Source organism: Monosiga brevicollis, genomic scaffold, assembly GCF_000002865.3.
Source record: "Monosiga brevicollis MX1 MONBRscaffold_3 genomic scaffold, whole genome shotgun sequence".
NCBI classification, from domain to species: domain Eukaryota; class Choanoflagellata; order Craspedida; family Salpingoecidae; genus Monosiga; species Monosiga brevicollis.
This window is the reverse complement of record NW_001865040.1, coordinates 146,240-164,044: the sequence shown is the minus strand read 5'-3', so window position 1 is coordinate 164,044 and position 17,805 is coordinate 146,240. Positions and strand designations below refer to the sequence as shown.

The following is a 17,805-nucleotide window of genomic DNA, read 5'->3' as shown; positions in this document are numbered from 1 at the left end:
GACCGAAGCGCTTACGTCCCATCAATACAAAGTGTTGAAGTGACCCGATGTTTGACTACGCACCGGTAATCCATTGATACAGGACCTGTCGAGCACCTACTGGCGCCTCCCCAGAGGCATCGACCTTGGCCAGCAAGGGCTGCAAACGTTTGCTCAAGTCCGCACCCAATTTCGCTCCCGCCTACCCCAAGCACAATAAAGCACAGCAGTCAGCCCCGATCAGCATCTTCCAAAGCAATGCACACCAAACCCACGAGTTAACCCACCTTGGCTTGGGCCTCCGTGAGCAGGTTCTCCAGCTCAGACTGTGGCGTTTCAAGAGGGAAAACCACTGTGAGACCAAAAGCAAGTCGCAGACAGCCCCACATCCAATCTGGGTCAAGAGCCTACATCGACCTAAAAGCTCGTGCGGAAACCTACCGCGACAGTCTTCTCGTCGCTTGCTGTGCCCTCAGCAGCAGCTGGCGCAGCGCTGACTGCTGGTCCCTCGGCCTCGGCCATTGATGTGGGTGGAGCGCTCGCCTTTGAGATTGGCGGAGGCTTGTCCTTGTCCATCAGCGGTGGGCCGGCTGTCGAGTCGAAAACTTGAGCACCTGTACTACCGTCTGCAGGCGCTGTGGTTGTCGTTGGCACGGTTGCATAGTGACGCGTGCGGCGCTGCCCCTCCCGACTACCCAATGCTGCAGGTGGGTCATTCCAACCTCTACAAGCGCCGTCCCATCATCAACTGAGCCAGAGAGCATGAAACATGGCAAGAAAGAGTTTGGTTGCAACAACCCACGCGCACCTAAGCTGATCGCGCTGCTGCTGTGACACGGCTTCGAGCGTCAACGCCTGCGGTTGCGGCTCACTCATGACGACGTCCCTCGCACGGTTTTCCCGATGACCTGCTGCATCCGTCAAGAAGAAGAAGTAAAAACAGCTGCACAGAGATGCTGCGCATCCGTGGTTGAGCCTGAGAGAGGCATTCCGTACCATAACACCAAAGCCGCAAAGTTCACGCAAAACCCAAGGGGCTGCAGAGATATGGGTAATGATGGCTTACTCCGCAGAGACAAACACACGCACGGATGCAGGCGAAATGGATTGTCAGCAATTTGTGGACGAATGAACGAACGACTCCGACTGGACCACGAACACGACCCACTGAGCTGACTGGACGGCCTGCCATACTGCCCGCCATTGGTGATGGGAATGCGGTGAAGCAGTGGGCTGAGACGGTAGCTGGGTACCTGCGGGAGTGTGGCCTGAAGATTTGCTGTGCTGGTGAGTGTCTAAGAAAGGAGTGGGAGCCATGTCCCGAACCCTGCTGGCCCGCGAGGCCAACCAGGCACGGCTGCTGGCGGCGTATGCGCAAGAGTTTATGGGGAGGAGCCTGGCGGCCGACATCCCGCGAGCCGTGCAGGAACGGACCAAGCTCTTTCTCATGGACTCGCTGGCCTGCGGCCTCAGCGCCGTCAAGCGCAACTACCCCAGCCTACAGGTGCTGCAGGAGGAGGCCTTGGCCTACACACTGGCCCCGCCTGCACCCATCCCAGGCTACACCAAGCTGCCCTGGTCCGTGCCCACTGCCACCGTGCTGGGCACCACCGCCGTTGTGCCCCTGGAGAAGGCCGTCCTCTTCAACTGCGCCGCCGTTCGCGAGCTGGATGCCAACGGCACCGTCTTTGGCTTTGACCCCCGCCACCCAACCGACCGCAACGCCGGCGAATTTGGTCACAACGACTTTTATCCCGTCGTGCTGGCCTCCGCTGAAGCCCACCAGCTAGACGGCGAGACCGCCCTCAAGGCCATGATCCTTCACGATGAAATTCGAGGGCGCCTCTGCGAGAGCTTTAGCCTTCAATCCCACCGCATCGATCACGTCTTGCACGGCGGCATTGCCACCTGCGCCGTCTATGGCGCCCTCCTGGACTGCACCGAGAAGCAGATTGAATCTGCCATCAGCCTCCTCGTTTCTCACTACGTCCCTTGGCGCTCCATCCGGGCAGGCCACCAACTCAACGATTCCAAGGGCTGCAGCGCCGCCTTTACCACCGAAATGGCCGTCCAATCCGTTCATCGCGCTGCCCTGGGCTTTGAGGGCCCCGCTGACATCTTCCGCAACCCGGCCAGCCTCTTCCGCGTCTTTGAGCCCCAGTCGGATGGCCAGAGCCCCTTTGACCTCTTTCTGGCCGACCCCAGCCCCACCGCTACCCCCGAAGACTTTGCCATCACCAACATGCATTTCAAGCTTGGCCTCTACGAGCACCAGAGTGCGGGTGCCGTCCACGCCCTCTTGGCCCTCTTGGCCGAGGAGCCCGGATTGCAGGCCAGCGCCATTCGCGGTATCACCGTCGCCATTTACGACCCGGCCTACGGCATAATCTGCGACCCAGCCAAATGGGCACCCACCACACGCCAGTCTGCCGACCACTCCCTCCCCTATATTCTGGCCCGCCTCCTCGTCAAAGCCCGCGCCGCCGAGCGCGCGGGCCAGTCCACCGACCACGACCTCGTGGGCCTCTGGGAGGACCTCATGCTCACCCCGGAAGACTACAATGCCGAGGCTCTGGAAGACTATGCCACACGCGAGTGCATTAGCCAGGTCCGGGTTGAGCACGACCCGGCTCTAGATGCCCACTACCCGGCCGGCATCCCCACCCGTGTCATTGTAGACCTGGCTGACGGTCGGCAGCTCACTCGCACCGTGCACGCCCCCCTGGGTCATGCCGCCTACCCGGACGAGGCTGCCTGTCTTCGTCTCTTGACGCACAAGATGAAAACCTTCCTCGATGATCCCGACACGCTAGAGCGCGTCCAGCGTGCCGCCCGCCTGGAGGAGCTTCAGTTGGAAGACATGCACACCTTTGTGGCCGACTTGCAAGCATCCATCCCCGATGTGAACGATGCTCAGGAGCCAGGCTCGGTATGATAAAAACTGCTGCACCTCAGCGCCTTGGGCCCTCTCTGTCTCATGTCAATATTCAATCAAGCAGTACTTCAATCATACAATGTCATTAAGTCTTGATGAAGCGCGTGGCGTGTCTATTGTGACAGGTAGCTTAGTGAGCATCGCGTTCAAAGTTTCAATTGTCAAAATACTTCGATTAAATCCAAGACAAAAAGAAAAAAAAAAGCGTCCGCTTCAGAATAAGTGCCAAGAAAACAGCCCGATTGCATGTCACAAGCCCAGCATTTAAATTGCTATACTCTCAAGATTGTCATCCAAGAACGAGCGTGCCTTTGGCGCCGCGCGCGTGCACGCAGGCCCTTGAAGCCAGGGCAGGGAAGAACTGGCGCTGGAGGGTGCGGGCGCCGATGTCGCAGCAACGCTCGGTGCCTCTACAACAGAGGCAGCTGCAGCTTTCTGCTCCCAGGGCAGCGCTGTGTTGCCGCCACCGCGCGGCTTGGTGGCAGCGTTGTCAAAGAAGCTCAGGGCATTTTGAGCGCTACCTGCGCTTGTGCCGATTGGACCTTTCGAAGACTTGGGGGCGCTGGTTAGAAAGTCAGGGAGGGGACCATTGGTACCCGTTGGGCGCTGCGAAGTGACTGCTTTTCGATCACGGAAGTCCTCCAGAAGGTCGGGCCGCGCGGGCTTGCCCTGGTGCAAGTTTTGGACCGAATCGGGTACCTCACGGGCCTTGCGAGGGCCAGCTTGCATCCAAAGAGGCACGCCACTCCCTGCATTCGGGATGGGGGCAGGCGCTGCTGCTGCCGTGGGTGCAGGTGCTGTTGTGCTACCCACGTCGGTAACGTCGTCAATCGCTTGAAGTTTAGCCAGGAGAGCATCCTTTTTGCGACGTGCCTCGGCGGCATCCTGTTCGGCCTTGGCCCGAGCCTCTTGTTCTGCACGCTCACGGGCCTCGTTTTCCAGCCGCTCGCGAGCCTCTTGTTCTGCACGCTCCCGGGCCTCTTTCTCCAAGCGCTCGCGAGCCTCTTGTTCTGCACGCTCCCGGGCCTCTTTCTCCAGGCGCTCCCGGGCCTCTTTTTCCAGGCGCTCGCGGGCTTCTTGTTCTGCGCGGTCACGGGCCTCCTTCTCCAACCGCTCACGGGCCTCTTGCTCTGCGCGCTCACGAGCCTCTTGCTCCACCCGCCCACGGGCCTCCTTTTCCAACCGCTCGCGGGCCTCTTGCTCTGCGCGCTCACGGGCATCGCGATCGGCATCAAACCCAGCTGTAGTGGTGCGCGGGGTGGCTTGCGCCGGCGTGACGGTTCGCGTTGGGCTCTCTGGAAGGGAGAAATTTTGCACGTCGGGAACTGGAGAAGGGCTGGCCGCGACTGGCGCACGCGGCGCGGGTTCCTTTGCGGCTTGCGGCAAGGCGGGCTGCTTACGGCGCACCGGGGCAACAGCAGGCTGTGACGGCGCTTGAGCCTGGGCCTTGGTTGGCGGACTGCGGGGAGGAGAGGGAGAGGGGTTGGTCATAAAAGCAGAACGAGTTGCTTCACGTGCGATGGCGGGTTTAGCCGGTGTGTTGTCCGCACGAGCTTCCATGACGGGAGCTCGACGATCCCGCGCGGCCAGAATGTTGAGCTTCTCAAGCTGGCGGTCTCGAGCTGCAAGTTTGTCCTCCAGCTCCTCAATGCGTCGCTCGAGATGAGACACTTCGCCTTTGACCTGCGACACCTGCTTCCCCTGGCTGGCCTCGGCACGAGCCAGCTGCTTTTGCAGCAGGTCGCAATGGTGCTGCAGCTTTGAGACTGCTTCATTTTTCGTCTGCAGTTCTTGCTCCAGCTGATGTACCCGCTCGGTGGCGGTGGCGGCCTCGAGAAGATCTTTGTCCTTGACGAGCGACTCCAAGCGGCGGGCCTTGTCCCGTACCTGCTGCATGTGCTTGTCCTTTTTCTGGTGGCTGGCCTCGAGCTCGGTGTTGCGAGCCTTCAGGTTGCGCATTTGTTCACGTAGAGCGCGCAGCTCCTCCTCGCGCTGCCGCAATTGTGATGGCAACTCAGAGTTGGAGCCCTCATATTGATCAATGGCCTTTGTTTGGCGACGTTGAATCTTTTCCAGAAGCTTGAGTTCACGCCTCAGTTCCTGGTTCTCCTTCTCGGCGGCCTGCAGGCGACTCTGGAGGCCGTTCTGATACTCGCGCTCGGCTGAGCTGACGACCCGACGCGGGCCACCCCGAGAAGGCTTGGTCGACACTTTTCGGCGGCGCACCTTGCCGTTGGACGTGCCGTTGGTGGTGCTCGGGGGAGCGGGTTGACGCCGGGGAGCTTGAGCAGCCACGGGCAGGCGTTGTTCGTCCTCCGTGTCAAAGTCATCGCTGTACATCTTAAAGTCACTCTCGGCGTCCGACATGGTGTTGGTTCCGCTTGAAATGCCGGTCGTCCCCTCGTCAAGGCAAAAGCAAACCACCAGGCTCAACAGGAGAACAAGATGAAACGTCCAAGCCCAGGTAGGTAGCAACCCCCACACGCGACGAACAGGAACCGAAACGGAAGAGACAGGCGCAGCAAACGAGATGAAACGCCAGGGAGAGCAAAACGAAAAATAAAATTTCTCTGTGTGTGTGTGTGTGTGTGTGTGTGTGTGTGTGTGTGTGTGTGTGTTTTGTTGTGTAAACCAACAGTTCAAAAGGTGTTGGTATTGAATACCACTTAAAGCAGTAACATACATGGTTTTTGAATCTTCAACCAGTACATACACTAGCTCTACTACTAAAACTCAGTGTAGTTTATGCAGAAGATATTGATGTTATTGAGGGGACGACTGCTCGCTTTCGCTGTGCTGTTGTTGTTATCTTTTGCACTGGTTGGGAGGGGTTTCCTGTGTTAGTGTGACTGTGTTCACACTTTATAAATTGCCGCTCAAATTTGAACAAAGCCGTGAATCTGCTCGAAAGAGGAGCGCGCCGAGCTGACTTTTCGTTCTTTGGGCTCGTTGCCTGCCCTGTCTTGCCCGCGTGCTGATCCGGTTGACGTGACAGGCTCGTCTGGCCTGGGGGTGCCAGTCCCTCTTCCTTCACGCCAAGCGCGCTTCTTTTGCATCGGGACAATCCACCATGGTGGGCCTGGTGGCCTTGGAGCGTGGTGCGCTTGAACGCGAGCGCCGCATGCTGGCCCGCAAAGCTCGGTCGGCCCTGACCAGCATAGAGCAGCAAATTCTTGCGACGTAGGTTCAACCCCGGTACCCTTGAGGGTGTGCTTGTTTCTTTTTTTTTTTTTTTTTGTGTTTGTTTCCCCTCGACAATCGCCAAGCGTTTTTGCTGCCCGTTCGGATAAGCTCATGTCACGGTCTCGCGACGCTAGGGCTTGGCAAGAGTATGCCACCGCTGCCAACCTTGAAGACTTTCTGCTGAACCTCGGCCGAGTCATCTCGCGGCCTCGTCACATCAAGCTTCTTGACCTCGTGGCACCGCTAGTTTTGCCCAAGCATCGAGACGCTTTTGATGTCGAACGGCGCATCTGGCAGTTTGCCACCAACCCCCCCTGCCGCTTCGACCAGCTGCTGCAGCTCGATGGTGCTCAGGCTGGCCAGCTGCTGGTTGTCACATTACGCCGCTCGTCCACCCGCCTGCCCCTGGGCTTCTCTGTGAACATCCATCAGCACTTGCCCATCGTCACCCGCGTTGACCTGGGCTCACCGGCAGCCGCTGCCGGCTTGCGCGAGGGAGACGTCCTTCTGGTTCTGAATCAAGCGCGCTTGGCCGGAACATCGCGCGCAACGGCGGCTGAGCATCTCAAGCACCTGCTTGCGACGTGTAAAAAAACAGTGCGCTTACTCATTCTTCCCAGCGGCGCTGCTGCTCGTGCCTCTGCCACTCGTGCCTCAGTCGCGGCACCCCAGAAAAATACCTCGAGCCAGAAACTGGCGACCAAGCCCGCAACCCGCCCCGCCCTGGCTGATCTTGGCAATCGCCAAACCTCACCTACCAAGGCTGGTCCCCGCACACATGATGACTGGGCCTCCCCTGCACCGTCGGCTCGCTCCGCTGCCTCCAAAGGCAGCTCTGCTGCAGCCAGTCACACCAGCACGACCCCCAACCACGACATTGTGATCCCTGTCCTGAGTGGACAGGCGTTGGGCTTCAACATTGCGGGTGGTGCAGAGTATCAACGACCTCTCATTGTCAGCCATGTTCATCGCAATTCGCTCGCCTACGCTGCTGGCCTGCGAACTGGGCAGGAAATCGTGACGGTCAACGGGGCCTCAACGAGTGGCATCCTACACTCAGTTGCCGTGCAGCTGATTCGTGAGCGCGAGCACCTGCGCTTGCAGGTCCGCCGACGCTTTAGGCCAACTTCCAATGATGCCCCCACCAACGCACCCGCTGCCCATTCTTCACAGTCCCAGCCCCAACAGGCACCCAAGAGTGCAAGCAGCAGTCGCCCCGTTAGCCCCAGTCGCTTGGCTCTGGGCTCCTCGAGTCACACCAGCCATGATCGAGCCAAGCTTCCTGTCACTCGGGTAGCACCCGCAGCCCCGGGCCACACCTCCCCCCGCCACATTGTGCCAAGCCCCACGCGTAGTACCCAGCGACTTCGGGTTCGGATTCCTGGCCTGAGCCGCACGCGGGGTCAACACCACATTTCCAGCGGCCCGCGCAGCCCTGTTCGACAGGCTTCGCCTTTGCGCGGAGCTTCCCCGCGTCGTTCCCGCCAAGCACGCATGCAACACTACCTATTGCCTTCGCCCATGTCCTCTGCAAGCAGCCGTGGCAGCAGTGGACCCCGCCTTCATCGAGCAAGGCACATGGCGGCCAACATGCTGGCACTGCCGGGATCTATGACAAACCACTCACCAATACGTCACCGCGTGGACTTTGACGAGTCCTTCTCCCCTACTCGGACCGTGGGCGCGGTGCGCCTAAACCTCACGCCGTCACCTCCACGGCAGGCGCCGCCGCCACCACCATTGGCCATGTCTTTCCTGGAACCAGATGACCGTGACGCCTTCAGCGACAGTGACTTTTCGGATTTTGAGCCCATGGGCGAATCAGAGACTGATCCTCACAGCCCAGCACCCGGTCCGGCGCTGCCGGCCCCAGGGCGCACGGCCAGTGTACCGCCTGCTCCACCAGCACCAGCACCACCAGCACCAGCACCAGCACCAAGACTATCGTCGAGGCAACCGCTGGTGCAACCGAAAGCATCGGGTCCGGCCCAACACGACCTGCTCGATCAGATTCGTGGTTTTAAACGTCAAGCACTGCGGCCGCCTATGGAGTCCAAGCTTGAGGAGCCCGCCACCCAAAGCGCTAACCCACTCATGGCTGAGTTGCAACTCGCACAAGCCCGTCGGCGATATGCTGGTGCATCCATTGCGTTGGCCGGACCAACGTCTGCTACGGCCTCACCGGAACCGTCTGGTGTACAGCGTCGCCCCCTTGCTCAAGGAGGCCAAAAAACCATGGCACCAAAGGTGCGCGCCTCACAAGTGGTACCGGATCAATTGCCAGCTCCAACTTTGTCAGCAGCCACCTCAATCAGCGCTTCTGTGGTGCCGGCTCAGAAGGGCAAGCACGAGGACGCCCCAGTCTCTGCCACTGACGTCGCACCGCAGCGAGTGGCACTGCGTCCGCCGCCGGTCCTCAAACCAAGTCCTGCTGCTAGCACAAGTGCTGCATCACAGACTCGCAAGCAGCCGCCACCTCCGCCCCCACGTGTTCGCTCGCGTTCAGGTTCCTTGTCGCAGCCTCTGACCCCTACAACACACAATATCACCCCATGTGCCGGGCCCATGTCGGCTGCGCGCCGCACCCCGACGCCATCAGCTCCCCCACCACCTCCCCCCCGCGTTCGAACGCAAGTGGCACCTCAAGCACCACCGGCTGCTGCTGTGCTTCCCTCATCTCAAGGAGCACAAGCCAGACACGTCAATGTTTATACTGCACCCCCTGCGCCGCCCGTGCCCCCTGCGCCGCCTGCGCCACCCATGCCCAGGACAATGGCGTCCGGCAAACAGGGCAGCTCTTCGTTGACTGTTGATCTGCAGGGTTTTGATCGCCAAAACCTGCAGCCGGTAGGTCAACAAGCCGCCCGACCGGTGTCAATGCGAGACCAAGTGCTACAAACCATTGCTGACTTTGACACAACGCGGTTGCGGCCAGCACCGGCACCCCAGGCTCCAATGTCAGCGCCTCGCGACCAGGTTTTGACAGCAATCCGAGCGTTTTCAACTTCCAGCCTTCGCAAAGCCCCCGTGGTTGCACCTGCCGCATCGCGTGATCCACACTCTACTCTTATGACTGCCATTCGTGCTGCAGCTGAACTACACCCCTTGAAGCAAGTGAGCTCACCGGCCAAAGACGCGCAAACCTCTTCTACGCCACAGCTTAGCCCACACGAGACTGTCTTGCTCGAATTGCGTCACGGCCGCCATCAGCTGAAGGCAACAAACTTGCAGGCAGTACAGTCCAGACCTCGGAGCCCACGAAGCTCTGTGCTGACAGATATTCGCGACTTTCAGTACAACAGCCTACGGCGCCCAACTACGCCTGTCCGAGTGCCTGTCAGCCCCAAGGCTGGCCTCGTGTCCTCTTTCAACGCCGCGCTGGCCGAAAAGTTTAAAAACTGTCGGAGCCCACGCCCGGGCGCGGCGCATACTGATGCTTGGGATGTTACTTCGTCTCCGTAAAACAGAAAGATAAAATAAAAAAAGAGAGAAAGGAAGACTCGTGTCTTCCAAACGGTGCCGAGCACCGTTATTTATCATCGCTGCTGCCTTGGCTTGAGTTGCTTCCGTATCAGTCGACTTAAAAAGCATGTGTCTCGTGAAAAAAAGTCTGTACTTACAATCGAGTTTATTCTCAATGCATGGTTTCTTGAAAGCATCAATCGCGACTCTAGTCATATAAATTGACATGTCAAGAAGTACCTTTTTGGTTCGTCTGGATAAATGCTTTGCAAAGCCCTTCCGACTTTTCTATGCTCATTCTAGGCTGCTGCGCTCGGATGCCGCTCGAGAAACATACACGATGCGAAGAGAGACGAGGCAGTCGGCAACAGGCGTCCCAACATCTACCGGCAAGTAGCATGGCTACTGTGAGCTTGCACCATCGGCTGTGAGTGCGGCCCACGCTTCTCCCGGGGCCTTGGCGAGCTTGATGTCCATCTTTGTGGACAGCAACTGGACCGTTGATTCGGCTGGAATGATGTTCTGCGCCAGGTGACAAGAAGCGAGGGAAGGATGTGAGAACGGGATTGAGCACCATCAGAGAACCCTTGCTAGCCTCAACAAACAAAGCCTGACATCAAGGCCATCATGTCATTTTCGGCTCGTGCTTTGGCGTTTGTTTAAGAGTGTCAAACCGTTCCTTGTGCTACTTACGCCGCCGAGATGAAGCTCAAGCTGAAAGGTGAAGGACTTTGAGTAGACAATATCGATCGTAATCTGGTTTTGTGCAAAGAATGAGGACATGCAAGATTCAGCATCGGGGGCGATTGGGGACAGCATCACGTACCGAGTCAGCGTTGGCCTTGACGGAGGTTCGGCTGGGCTCGATGCACTTGGCGAAAACGGTCAACACGACATGAGTGTCCGATTGGAACCAATCGTAACGGCACTGCTTGGCCTTGGCCGATTCCTCTGCAGGCTTGAACCAGCGGTGCTTGCCAACCGTGCAGCCTTTAAAGTCCAAAAACTCGTCAAACTCGTAGGTTTTCTTCTTGGGGCAGCAGCTCCAGTACTTGTAGCTAGCGTACCATAGCAGTTTACGAGATTGAGTTCACAGGGTTGGAAAGTAAAAGCGATTCTTGCACGGTCAGAAAGTCCACGGCAGGCACATTACACATACCCTTCGTGGAACACGGGCGTGCCTGGGTGATGGAAACAATCCTCTTCGTTGCTGGATTCGTCAACGTAGGACCCCTTGCATGCATTGTGCGTACAGGCCTGCCCCGGTTGTACCTCTTGCGACTCTGTTACAAGCGGAGCAAGTCAACCACGCATGCCAATGAGAGCGCAACTGCACCGGCAGTTTCTAAATATCGACGTCGTGCCCATGCCAATAGCCTAATGTGCCAGAGGATCTGATCGACACTGAACCCAGCATATAGCACCGTGTATAGGAGCCTACCAATTTCCTTGGCTGCCGTTTCCGCCTGTTGCGCCAACGCCCGCTCGAGCGAGGCCGTGGTCTTCAGAGGTAGTTCAACCTTTGGTGCGCCGTCCCTGATGCATGTTTCACGATATAGCACAGCCTTGAGCAATTCTATCCTCGCCGACAAAAGAGGTGAAGGGGACATGGCATTGGCGCGCCAAAGGTCTCACCGCATCGAGGAAGCGGCTGTACGCTGTTCGAGTGACAATCGATCAACCTTCACTTGAGCCAGCTGGAATACAAACGGAGAAAGTATAACAAAGCGGCGTGTGAGAGCTGAGGGAGGGGGCACTGCTGGGAAAGTGCGAAGCAAGCCGCCGCTCATCAGACCTCCTTCAGAGCTTCATTTGGGTCCTTGCTGTCATCCTGTGGTGCTTCATCCGTGTGTGCTCCCGACGCGCAGCCCTGCACAAGAAAAGTCAGGACCAGCAGGAACGATGAAGGCTCTCCTTCAAGCCAAAGTTTGAGGCGGTTCCAGAGCCCAAGGGCACGTACGGGGTAATTCAGAAAGTCGGTAAAATCGGTGAACCGCTTTGGGCAACATGACCAACCCTGCAAAGCAAGAGCGAGGGCGGAGCAGCGCATGAAAATCAGCCACCAAAAGACAATGCTACCAGAAAATAAATCGTCCAACAAGGATAGGATTGCCCTTCTCACAGTACCCTTGAAAGGCAAGCAAGGATGCAGAGACGTGGGGTCGATGCGCTCTCAAATTGCATGGACAAACCTTGAGACCTTCATGGAAGATTGGCGCGCCAGGGTGATACTTGCAACACCCTGCAGAGGAAAGAACATCATTTGTGAAGTGAGGCTGGAAGCCAGAATGCCTATGCTCCTATGCCTGTGACCCTGCGCCCATGCCCTTGCGTCTATGCCTCATGTGTCTATGCCAACTGACCATCAGGGTTGTTTGCCGGGTCATAGTCCTGCCCGCAGCCGCGATGTTGGCAGATGGGCATGCTGACGTTGATAAACGTGACTGCCGCCAGCCACATGACACGCCTGATGAGTCTGAAGCATGACCTATCTTCCCACATTCAAACCCCTTTCTATCCAACAAGACCTAACCAAACGCGCTTGCCACCCCTCGGCATTCAAGCACCACAGCCAATAAAGCCCGCTGCCCTTTTCTCCTCGAGAGAGGTGCTCACATCAACGCGTTCCGTTCCAGAAAGAAAAAGAAAACAACGAAAGGGGTCTTCAGCGGAAGTGTGATTTTCAGCACACTTTCTCATCTAGAGCTGTTCCTCTCTCTCTCTCTCTCTCTCTCTCTCTCTCTCTCTCTCTCTCTCTCTCTCTCTCTCTCTCTCTCTCTCTCTCTCTCTCTCTCTCTCTCTCTCTCTCTCTCTCCCTCTCTCTCTCTCTCTCTCTCTCTCTCTCCCTCTCTCTCTCTCTCTCTCTCTCTCTCTCTCTCTCTCTCTCTCTCTCTCAAACTCTCTCTCTCAAACTCTCTTTCTCTCTCTCTCTCTCTCTCTCTCGCTCTCTCTCTCTCTCTCTCTTTCTCTTTCTCTCTCTCTCTCTCTCTCTCTCTTTTTGTGTTTCTGGAGGTTGAGAATGGCGACGTTGCCTGCACCGTCGGCGGCGGCCGTGGTGCCACAGGTCTATCATGTGCCGGTGGTGCCGGCACATTTGCGAGAGGAAGAATCGCTTCAGCAAATGTTGGATGCGCTAGAGTACCTCTCCGCTACTGTGGACGATATTTTTGGCAAGATTACCACTTCGGTTCGTTTCGGGCTGGCTGGTTGTGGCAGTGGCGCCAAGGGGCTCTGGGCTCCTGCGCACCCAGGCTTGCTTGCACGCCGACAAAGGCTTTTGCGCGTGTGTATTAACTCTGCTCATGACTGAACCACAGGTCAATGCCAACAAGGAACGCCTGGTAGCCGTCAACAACCGGATCAACACGGCCAATGCCAAAGTGCAAAAGATCGTCGGCACTCGTCGCGCCACCACCGTCTTCTGCAGGTGAGTTGACGCCTCGAAAGGCAAACTGGTTGCAGAAACGAGGGTAATGTGTCCATGATTTTGCGTGGCTCACGTTGCGATGACCGGGGCTTAGTGCCAAGTACGTGGCGGATGATAAACTTGACTATCCACAAGCTCTTTTCCAAGAATCACATCTTGGTCCCGGATTTGTGGAGCACTCGATCGAAAGCCGCATTGTGGGTTAAACCGTGATCTGTGCCCGTGGCCTGCTTTTGTGCACTCTCCTCTCGTCCACCCGCGTCACGATACCCATGGTAGCACTGCGTACACTGTAACCTGACACGCAACCCTCCTCTGACCTTTTTTTTTTTTTTTTTTTTTTAAATACATTTAGCCCAAGCCTGAGGACGTGGTCGATCGCGATCGCATTTACAACTTCAAATCGGTGCGTTCCTCCGTCCCCTCAAAAAGCATCGACTTGCATCTGACATGACCTGTGCCTCTTTGTTCATATGATAACCTGGCTGTTCTGGATGCCTTTGCAACAGAACACGATTCGTAAACGCGAGCGTGGTGCCGATCCCGTTGACGAAGAGCACGAAGGTCTGGGTGGGTTGCCCCCGCAACTACAATCTGTGAGCGGCCTCCTCCTCTTTAACACGGCAGAAAACCCCTACAAGAAGTACACGCTGGTTGATCCTCTTCGAGGCACCGTCACTCGTACCCGCGACGGTCCGTGCCTTCCTTCCTCGCCGAACACGGGGTTTTGACCCCCACCCCCCACCATGCCTTTGACAAGCAGTTTTGTTTTGTTTTGTTTGATTGCGCTTTGATTCTCATCTCGTCTCTATGAACCTGATAGATGTGGACGAGGAGCAAGCATTGGCCGACGCTCCCAAAACCATCCTCATGGGCGAGCACTACGTGTCTGCGGTATGTATGCAACAGGGCATACCCATATCGGCCATCAGACACTTTTAAACTCTCACACTCTTTCTGACCACGCGTGCACCGACACTGCAGGAGGGCGAGAATTACAAATACAAACCTGGCATGGGTGCCGTGCCCACCATCGATGCCCCCGCCTTCTTGCCGGATCTTCAAGGCGTGGCCGACCTGGCCTTTGTGGAAGAAAATTCAGCCTCAATTGCCCCCTCTGCCATGGAGTATGTACCTCTGCCCAGCAACCAATCAACCAAGAGATGAACATCATGATCCTGACCTGTCAATTTCTTGGTCTTGCAGTCAAACCCTGGACAACCTACCAGCATTTGAGGCCGCCCCGGCACCGGCTGCCCCCGATCAAACTGTCACGCAGGCCGCAGCCCCGGCGAGTGCTCCAACCAGCAGTGCGCCACCGCCACCTCCCCCCAGTGGTGCTGCGCCGCCGCCGCCTCCGCCCCCGCCCGCCGGTGGTCCCCCGCCCCCGCCCCCGCCCCCGCCTGCAGGCGCACCACCACCTCCAGCACCACCGCCAGCGGCTACAGCAACCCCAACTCTTGCGGTCGACGATGTCGACAGCGACGATGGCGAAGGTGGCGGCGTAAGTCAGAGTGATGACGCTTGACTTGGATGATAAGCCTGTGGCCTTGTGCTCTGCTCAATACCGATGCGATCGATGGCGTAGGGTGACGCGCGCAACGACTTGCTCGCCTCCATTCGTCGCAACAACAAGGCCAATTTGAAATCCGTCAAGGTACGTTCCCGCGTTCAATGCTTCTTGATGCTAATCCCTTCCTTGTGATCTGGGCTGGATTGGTACGCGCCACGAGCCAAGCGCGCGGTGTAACCATCGTTCTGCGTCCAGGAACGCAAAGTAGAAAAGAAAAAGGCCAAGGAAGAGCAGTCCGTGGCTGCCGGCGGTGGCGACATTATGTCACAAATGCGTCAGCATCTAATGGTACGCCCACCTCCGCTGCCTCCCTTCACCCCGACCGTCTTCCGGGGCTCGTCTGGTAGTTGGCGTTTGTGCTCACGCTCCGATTTATGCATGTTAGATGCGACGCCGCAGCATGGCCGGGAATACCAAAAAGGACAAGGACAAACCCAAGCCTGCCGCTGCCGCCGCCTCTGCAGCCCCGCCTGTGCTGGAAGAAGCAGAGGAGGATGAGGATGATCGTCCGGCCCCTCCGGTGAGGCACAGGCTTGTGACCATCAGTCGCTGATTTTGTTGCCAAATCCTGACTGTTTGATTCTGTTTGATGGCCTTGGGGGGTATTACCAATCTTATTCTTTGCAGCCTTTGAAGACGGGAAATTCAATGATGGACAACCTGGCCGCCATGATCCCGCAACTGCCGCCGGGCTCGGATGACGATGGCGGCGACGACGGTGATGATTGGGACTAGACCCAACTGTAATTCGTTTCAAACAAAAGTTAGGACATACGACAAAATATTTGCTTTGTTGTTTCTTTTATTGTTTAGCGTGCCCTTTTTTTTTTTCATCTCGTGGCGCCAGACATCATCGTCCATGGCTGTCGACTGCCAATTGTATTATCGTTGCAAGATTAGCCAAGTGTCAGAAGCAAACCTTTTTTCGGACTTGAACTCAGCCGTGGTGGTTTCCTTCTGTAGACTGAAGTCCAATTTTGTATTGGCGTCATTGAAACTTGAAACAGGAACAAGAGAGGGACAGGGGAAGAGAGTAAAGCCCAGAACGAGTACGCATGGTGTTTCATCACCCGCGCCAATGAGAAATGCGAGGGTTGGACTAAACCGCACGAGGGACGCAACGTATGCACAGCCTGGATAATGAATCCTCTTCAATCAATCATCAATCAAAGCAAGCCCACAGACCCCCTTTTTGTTCGAAATAATTCCCCTAAAATTCGGAGAAAAATCCAAAGAAATCAAGTATTTGTAGTGAACGCTGAACGCTTTGCTGTCTTTTTTTTTTCCCCTTTTTTTGGGGTGTTGACTGGCAGTGTGGTGCGACACGTTTGAAGACGCATCCTTCCGAGTCGTTGAGCGGATTGCTCGCGGGAACCCTTGCGCAAAGGTGGATTGATTAATAAAGATTGGGTCAGGTCGGCGCCATGGGTGACCGGGGCGCTTACTCGGCCATCTTGGAGCGGTCCCTCACGCGACCCCGAACCGATGTCAGTAGCCCGGTCCAAGCTCACAGGCTCGACCTTTGCTCTGTGTCATGCGATCAGAAACTCACTTGGCTGCACCATGCGGGCCGCTTTGTTCTTAGATCAATCTACACGCGTTTGCCCTGTTGTTTGCGGAAATCGTGCGCTACCTTTATCGTCGCTTTGGCACAAGCACCGAGGAATTTGAACGACGGTAAGTTGACATTGGCCACGTTAACTTGCGTGTTGTCTGTCCCAATGGCTCGACGAGCACAAGTTGTCGGTCACGGGTCCTTTTTGGGTAATCAACAAGCTCCTCACTGCTCTTTGGTCGATTAGCCTGAGCGCGCTGGGTCGGCAGGTGGGAGATCGTTTCGGGGAGCTGTTCGTGATTCGCGACCGGAACAACAAGCGCGAGCTCAAGCCCATCAACCAGTTGATCCAAATTCAGACCAACCTGTGGAAGGTGCGACGAGGCCGCTTGAGGCCCGGTCTGACGTGTGGGCTTTGGTGCTGGTGTCGCTCATGCACACTTGCAAAATTCACCATCCATTTGTAGATCTTGTTTGGCAAGCAGGCCGATGCCTTGAGCCAGGGAGAGGAGCCTCACCAATGTGCGATGATGTGATTGATGCTTCAGGCTGGCCTTGGCGTGACCCTCTTTCCGTTGTGCTGCCTTCCAAGTTTTGCCTTTGGGCGTATGCCATCCTTTTTACAGCTTGCTCAGCTGCCCCGTGGTGGTGCCTGCTCCTTTCAGACATGATTTTGGACTCGGACCTACTGGTGAACCGCTTCATTTCTGCGCCTCGAGGCAGTGCGTGTCGCGGTCACCCTCGTTCGGCTGATGGTGCACTACGGTCTTCTTGCTGTGCTCTCAACATCATGCCTGGCTGTCTTGTATGCGTGTAGGCCAAGTCAACTGCGGTGCCTTTGTTGGTGGCATGATCGAGGCTATCATGGCTGGCGCGCGCTTTGTAAGTTGCCATGGGCTTGCCCCGCTGTGCGAGGTGCTTCTTGGCATGTTTGCATGCCGTGCGCATCCACAGCTTGAACCTATGTGCATGTGTGTGAGTATGTGTGTGTATGCTCATTTTTTTTTTTTTTCCCCGGTAGCCCTGTTCGGTTGTGGCCCATGGCGCGGAGAACGGCGACATTTTTGTTATTACGCTGGATGCCTCGCGCATTGCCCCAGAGGCACTCGATGCCAAATAAAGCGTTGCTCTTGATCTTTTCATCTTGTAGTCTGCTGAGGATGAAGCGGCCTGGCTCTCCCTCCATTGCGTCGTGCTGTCCAGTGTCCCGTGCACGAGTGGTTGCTGGGTCGTGACTTGCCGCGCAAGTCCAATTCATGCCTAAAGTCGTCGCGCAAGTTTTGCTGACACTATCATTTTATCTGACATAGCAAGGTGTGGCCGTGATGCCCCTTTCTCCTCCAAACAGTTTCGACTTGTGTGCGTTGGAGGCAACTGCTTGTGACGTTGTCAGAGACAACGTGCGCTCACTCAACCACAGGAATGAGTTGTGACATGTGGTAGCTGAGGGAGAAGAAGTAACGTCGTCGTCGACCGCCAGCGCTTTTGTTCTATACACCCATTTACTTGAATTAGATCTTCATGTTATAACTTTATGTTGTTATTGTTATCTGCATTAACTGCTCTTTTATCTACATCTTCTTCTTGGCAGAAGAAAAAATTTCAAAAGACCGACGTGGCTCTGTGTGTGTGCGCGCCGTCAGTTTATCATCGACCATCACCCCGCGCACGCGCTCGCTCGCTGGTTGACT

At 56.7% G+C, this 17,805-nt stretch overlaps 7 protein-coding genes across 7 annotated transcripts in view; 5 read left to right on the top strand and 2 right to left on the bottom strand.

The window, feature by feature from the left end:
- The window catches only part of MONBRDRAFT_5539 (uncharacterized protein), a gene marked incomplete at both ends in the record, with an annotated part of 1,613 nt that extends 1,137 nt beyond the window's left edge, over nucleotides 1-476 (top strand). The window contains one exon of the mRNA XM_001743207.1: nucleotides 115-476. Within this exon, the coding sequence (XP_001743259.1) occupies nucleotides 115-476 (362 nt within the window). The remainder of the gene's footprint in view (nucleotides 1-114) is intronic.
- Nucleotides 477-1,294: 818 nt separating this feature from the next.
- On the top strand, nucleotides 1,295-2,914 carry MONBRDRAFT_5538 (uncharacterized protein; the record flags this gene model as incomplete). Its single annotated transcript, XM_001743206.1, has 1 exon — nucleotides 1,295-2,914. The coding sequence occupies one exon, from the start codon at nucleotides 1,295-1,297 to the stop codon at nucleotides 2,912-2,914; it is 1,620 nt and encodes a 539-aa protein (XP_001743258.1).
- A 160-nt stretch (nucleotides 2,915-3,074) lies between these two features.
- MONBRDRAFT_31102 (uncharacterized protein) lies at nucleotides 3,075-5,281 on the bottom strand (the record flags this gene model as incomplete). Its single annotated transcript, XM_001742885.1, has 1 exon — nucleotides 3,075-5,281. The coding sequence occupies one exon, from the start codon at nucleotides 5,279-5,281 to the stop codon at nucleotides 3,179-3,181; it is 2,103 nt and encodes a 700-aa protein (XP_001742937.1). The 3' UTR covers nucleotides 3,075-3,178.
- A 703-nt stretch (nucleotides 5,282-5,984) lies between these two features.
- MONBRDRAFT_5536 (uncharacterized protein) lies at nucleotides 5,985-9,559 on the top strand (the record flags this gene model as incomplete). Its single annotated transcript, XM_001743205.1, has 2 exons — nucleotides 5,985-6,094; nucleotides 6,232-9,559. 2 exons carry the CDS (start codon nucleotides 5,985-5,987, stop codon nucleotides 9,557-9,559), a joined length of 3,438 nt encoding a protein of 1,145 aa, XP_001743257.1.
- Nucleotides 9,560-9,760: 201 nt separating this feature from the next.
- Nucleotides 9,761-12,189, bottom strand: MONBRDRAFT_31101 (uncharacterized protein). Its single transcript, XM_001742884.1, has 11 exons — nucleotides 12,176-12,189; nucleotides 11,923-12,003; nucleotides 11,752-11,801; nucleotides 11,520-11,576; nucleotides 11,355-11,429; nucleotides 11,195-11,256; nucleotides 11,001-11,095; nucleotides 10,719-10,842; nucleotides 10,386-10,617; nucleotides 10,253-10,315; nucleotides 9,761-10,081 (listed from the first exon to the last, which is right to left on the bottom strand). Exons 2-11 carry the CDS (start codon nucleotides 11,981-11,983, stop codon nucleotides 9,962-9,964), a joined length of 939 nt encoding a protein of 312 aa, XP_001742936.1. The 5' UTR covers nucleotides 11,984-12,003; nucleotides 12,176-12,189; the 3' UTR covers nucleotides 9,761-9,961.
- A 389-nt stretch (nucleotides 12,190-12,578) lies between these two features.
- Nucleotides 12,579-15,294, top strand: MONBRDRAFT_5534 (uncharacterized protein; the record flags this gene model as incomplete). The annotated part of the gene is made up of 8 exons (XM_001743204.1): nucleotides 12,579-12,746; nucleotides 12,877-12,986; nucleotides 13,496-13,556; nucleotides 13,971-14,113; nucleotides 14,193-14,490; nucleotides 14,575-14,643; nucleotides 14,945-15,079; nucleotides 15,187-15,294. The coding sequence occupies 8 exons, from the start codon at nucleotides 12,579-12,581 to the stop codon at nucleotides 15,292-15,294; spliced, it is 1,092 nt and encodes a 363-aa protein (XP_001743256.1).
- A 689-nt stretch (nucleotides 15,295-15,983) lies between these two features.
- MONBRDRAFT_35770 (uncharacterized protein) lies at nucleotides 15,984-17,383 on the top strand (the record flags this gene model as incomplete). Its single annotated transcript, XM_001743203.1, has 4 exons — nucleotides 15,984-16,046; nucleotides 16,145-16,236; nucleotides 16,362-16,488; nucleotides 17,136-17,383. 4 exons carry the CDS (start codon nucleotides 15,984-15,986, stop codon nucleotides 17,232-17,234), a joined length of 381 nt encoding a protein of 126 aa, XP_001743255.1. The 3' UTR covers nucleotides 17,235-17,383.
- Between the last annotated feature and the right edge of the window lie 422 nt (nucleotides 17,384-17,805).